At 42.8% G+C, this 4,734-nt stretch overlaps 1 protein-coding gene across 1 annotated transcript; it reads right to left on the bottom strand.

Moving 5' to 3' along the window:
- Window positions 1-2,906: 2,906 nt before the first annotated feature.
- LOC120090770 lies at window positions 2,907-3,368 on the bottom strand. The gene has a single exon (XM_039048478.1). It carries the CDS (start codon window positions 3,366-3,368, stop codon window positions 2,907-2,909), a length of 462 nt encoding a protein of 153 aa, XP_038904406.1.
- Window positions 3,369-4,734: the final 1,366 nt, after the last annotated feature.

Below are 4,734 nucleotides of genomic sequence, written 5' to 3'. Positions count from 1 at the left end.
CACTTCTTGGTTTGCTCTTTATAAAGCTTGGCATTTTCGTAGGTATTCATTCGCCACTCGACCAGCTCGTTCAACTGCAACTTTCAGACTTCCCCCGCACTTGACAGATCAAAATTCAGCTTTTTACTTGCCCACATTGCCTTGTGTTCCAGCTCGAGAGGTAGATGGAAAGCTTTTTCGAAGACTAAGGCATATGGGGACATACTGATTGAAGTTTTGAAGGTAGTCCTGTATGCCCATAGTGCTTCATCAAGCTTGAGTGACCAATCTTTGTTGGAGATATTGACTACCTTCTCCAAGATGGTCTTGATTTCTTTGTTGGAGATTTCTGCCTGCCCATTGGTTTGTGGGTGATATGCAGTTGCAACTCTATGGCTGACATTAAATTTGATCAACAGGTTAGTGATGATGCGGTTGATGAAATGTGTGCCTTCATCGTTAATTAAGGCACGGGGTGTTCCATATCGCGTGAAGATATTTTTCTTGAGAAATTTAGCCACCGTGGCTGCATCGTTTTTAGCGTATGCGATGGCCTCAACCAACTTTGAAACATAATCAACCGCAACCAAAATATATTGATGACCCTCTGAAGGCAAAAATGGGCCCATGAAATCGATTCCCCATACATCAAACAGTTCAATTTCTAAGATCGAAGTCAAAGGCATTTCATCCCGTCTGGACATGTTCCATATTCTCTAGAATTTGTCGCATTGCACAACATGGGCATGGGCATCCTTGAATAGCGTTGGCAAAAAATAGCCGCTCTGTAGGACTTTTGCGGTGGTCCGTTGCCCCCCAAAATGTCTTCCATAAGGGGACTCATAGCAAAGTTCTAGAATGTGCTTGGTCTCATGCTCAGGAATGCATCGACACAGAATATGATTAGGTCCGAGTCGATACAAGAATGGGTCATCCCAAAAATAAAACTTGACTTCGTACCTCAACTTCTTCTTCTGTTGGTATGAATAGTCTTCGGGTACTTGGCCGCAAACTATGAAGTTTACAATATCCACATACCATGGGACATTAACGCATACTATCATAAGTTGCTCGTCAGGGAATCTCTCTTCAATTTCTTTCTCTTTCTTCTGAACCTCATAATTTTCTAATCGTGATAAATGATCTACAACTTAGTTCTCAATGCCCTTCCGGTCTTTGATCTCTAGGTTAAATTCTTACAGGAGTAATACCTACCTTATCAGTCTTGGTTTTGCATCCCTTTTCGTCATGAGGTATTTGATCGCAGCATGATCAATATACACCACTACATTTGATCCAATCAGGTACTACCAAAATTTCTCTAGGGCAAACACCACTGCGAGCATTTCTTTCTCTGTGGTTGTATAATTTTCTTGTGAATCATTCAGTGTCTTACTGGCATAATAGATAGGATGCAAAATCTTGTCTTTACGCTGGCTCAAGATTGCACCCACTGCATATCCACTAGCGCCACACATCAATGCAAACAGTTTCGTCTAGTCAGGCGCTACCAGAATTGGTGTTGTGATGAGCACATTTTTCATCATGTGGAACGCTTCGGTGTATGCGTCATTAAAATCATATTCGCGGTCAATCTTAAGGAGCGCACTTAGGGGTCTTGCGATCTGAGAAAAGTTGCGGATGAATCTTCGATAGAACCCTGCATGTCCCAGAACACTCCTAAGTGTTTTCATATTGACAAGTGGTGGTAACTTGGATATTGCATCAATTTTGGCTTGATCAACTTCCAACCCTACCTTTGATATCTCGTGACCTAGCACTATTCCTTCTTCTACCATGAAATGGCATTTTTCCCAGTTCAGAACCAAATTTATTTCAACGCATCTCTTCAAAACTTTTCCTAGATTTGATAAACATGAGTCATAGGTGTTGCCAAAAATCAAAAAGTCATCCATGAACACCTCGACTGACTCCTCCAGGAAATCTGAGAAAATGGCCATCATACACTTTTGAAAGGTGCCTGGTGCGTTACAGAGTCCAAATGGCATGCGACGGAATGAAAATACACCGAATGGGCACATGAAAGTTGTTTTGTCTTGGTCTTCTAGCGCAATTGCGATCCGGTTATACCATGAATAGCCATCAAGAAAGAAAAAGAATTCATTCCCCAAGCTGATCCAACATTTGATCAATGAACAAGAGTGGAAAATGGTCTATCTTTGTGGCCAAATTTAGCTTGCAGTAATCCATGCATATTCTCCACCTCGTAGTTGTTCTGGTAGGAATTAATTCATTTTTGCTATTGGTGACGACTGTCATGCCCCCTTTCTTTGGAATGCACTACACTGGGCTTACCAAGCTGCTATCAGATATGAGGTAAATGACGCCTGCATCAAGCCACTTCACAATCTCTTTCTTTACAACCTCCCTCATGGTAGGGTTCAGATAGCGCTGCCTCTCTACTGACCCTGCTTTTCCCTCTTCAAGACGGATCTTGTGCATGCAATACGAGGGACTGATCCCTCGGATGTCTGCTAAGGTCCATCCCAAGGCTCTCGTGTATTTCTTGAGGGTCTGAATAAGTGCTTCCTTCTTTTCTTTACTCAGTAAGGCAGAGATTATAACTGGTAGAGTGTTGTTGCCTCCTAAATAAACATATTTGAGGTGCACTGGTAACACCTTCAACTCCAACATGGGTGGTTCTTCCAAAGGTGGCTTAGTTCACTGTGTTGCTTGTTCAGATAACTTTATTATTTCAAAATCTGGTTCAGTTTTTATTGCGGCGAATTCTCCTCCAGCATTGCGCCAATCTCAAAATCTTCTTCCTCCGATTCTTCTCGAAACTCGTGCCAATGTTCTTCCTGCAGTTCTCCACCATACTGGCAGTTTTCCATATCACCTGGGTATTTCAACGCATTGAGAATGTTGAACTTTACTTGCTAATTATCGACTCTTACGGTAAGTTCTCATTTCTGTACGTCTGTCAGCACTTGCCCTGTTGCGAGAAACGGGTGACCCAAGATGATTGGCACCTCATTGTCAGCTTCATAATCCAATATAATAAAGTCAGTAGGAAAGATGAATTTATCCACTTGCACAAGTACGTCTTCTATCTTTCCCTCTAGATGCGTTATTGATCTGTCAGCCAATTGCAACGTAACTGTGGTAGGTCTTGCATTGTGGATGTTTAACTTTTTAAAGATTGACAAGGGCATCAGGTTTATTCTTGCCCCTAAGTCACACAGCGCATTTTCGACTTCTTTACCCCCTATTGAGCATGGCAATGTGAAACTCCCTAGATCTTTCATTTTCTTGGGGATGTTGTTCTGGAAGAGCGCACTACATTCATACGTTAGTGCGACAGTTTCATTTTCCCCGAACTTTCTCTTGTTGGCGAGTATGTCCTTGAGGAATTTCACGCTCGTCATTTGTTCCAACGCTTCTACTAAGGGAATGTTGATATGTAGCTATCAGAGAACATCCAAGAACCTCTTGAATTGTTTACTATCATTTTTTTAGCCTAGACGGGAAGGGTGGAGGATCCCGTCGTACTTCCTGATCGTTTAACTGTTCATTGAGGTCCCTTACTTGCTGTGTTTTTGGGGCTGGAGGTTGCGATGACTTTGATTCTGAGTCTTGTTGAGATTCATTCTTTGTAGAGGTAGTTGCTTCTGAACTGGTAGATCTGTTGTCTGTGATTGAGTGGTCATTATTGGTGATTGAGTCTTCTGGCAGTTTTACTGATTCCGGTACTAGTGGCACGGGGACCGTCTTCTTACCGCTTCTCAATGTCACTGCTTGACATTGTTCCTTGCTGCTTGGTCCAGGTGCTTCCGAGCTGTTGGCCAGCGTACCAGGCGCTCTATTCTTAAGCTTGTTCGTAAGCTGTCCAATTTTCACCTCCAAATTTCGAATGGAGGAAGCTTGCGACTGCATGATTGCCTCATTCTTCTCGATATATTGTTTCAGTAGTGTTTCCAAAGACGAGGTACTCGAAGAGGTATTAGAAGAGTATGGTTGGTTATGTAGCTGTCTATTCTGAAAATTACCTTGGCCTTGATTCTGATGATGAAAATCGGAGGATTACCTCAATTCCCGGGATGACTATTCTAATGATTCCTTTGGCCCCCTTGGTTGTGATTCCCTCCCCAACTGAAGTTAGGGTGATTCCGCCAACTAGGGTTGTACGTGTTGCTAAATGGGTCATTGTGAATAGAGTATATGGATTGTGGATTTGACGGGCAGACTTCCATTGAGTGTCCCTCTCCGCATTGGATGCAGCTTACTGCTACCACTTGCGTCAGTACATTGGCTTGCGCTGCACTTTGAGAGAGATGTCCTTGATTAATAGCCATAGTCTGGAGGAGCAAGGTTACTGTTTCCATTTGGGCGGCCAAGGTGGTCATTGTATTAGCTGATACAATGGCACTTTCTTCTCTTCTTCGTTCCGAGCCTCTTCCCCCATACCCGTTATCCATCAAATCATCTATATTTCATGAAATGCGATCTAAGATGATCTTCGCTTCCGTATACGTCTTGTCCATGAACCCTCATGCCACGGAGGCATCAGTAACTGCTTGCGTTGATCTATCCAAGCCATTATAAAAAGTTTCCATCAGAAAGCAACCGATGTGCAGACAGTTCTTCACTAATCGTCTGAATCGCACCTAGGCAGTGTTCAGAGTTTCATTTTCCATCTGTTCAAAATTTAACATGTCCCTCATTCTTCTTGCATTGACGGCTGGCGGGAAAAATTTCTTCATAAACCTCTCAACCAACTAGTCCCATGAGTTG

This window comes from Benincasa hispida, chromosome 11 (assembly GCF_009727055.1).
Source record: "Benincasa hispida cultivar B227 chromosome 11, ASM972705v1, whole genome shotgun sequence".
NCBI classification, from domain to species: domain Eukaryota; kingdom Viridiplantae; phylum Streptophyta; class Magnoliopsida; order Cucurbitales; family Cucurbitaceae; genus Benincasa; species Benincasa hispida.
The sequence above is the reverse complement of the archived record's forward strand: the minus strand, read 5'-3'. Positions and strand labels throughout refer to the sequence as shown.

Coding starts and splice junctions, on each gene's coding strand:
- LOC120090770 (XM_039048478.1), bottom strand. CDS start 3,368: ATGACGAGCGTGAAATTCCTCAAGGACATACTCGCCAACAAGAGAAAG.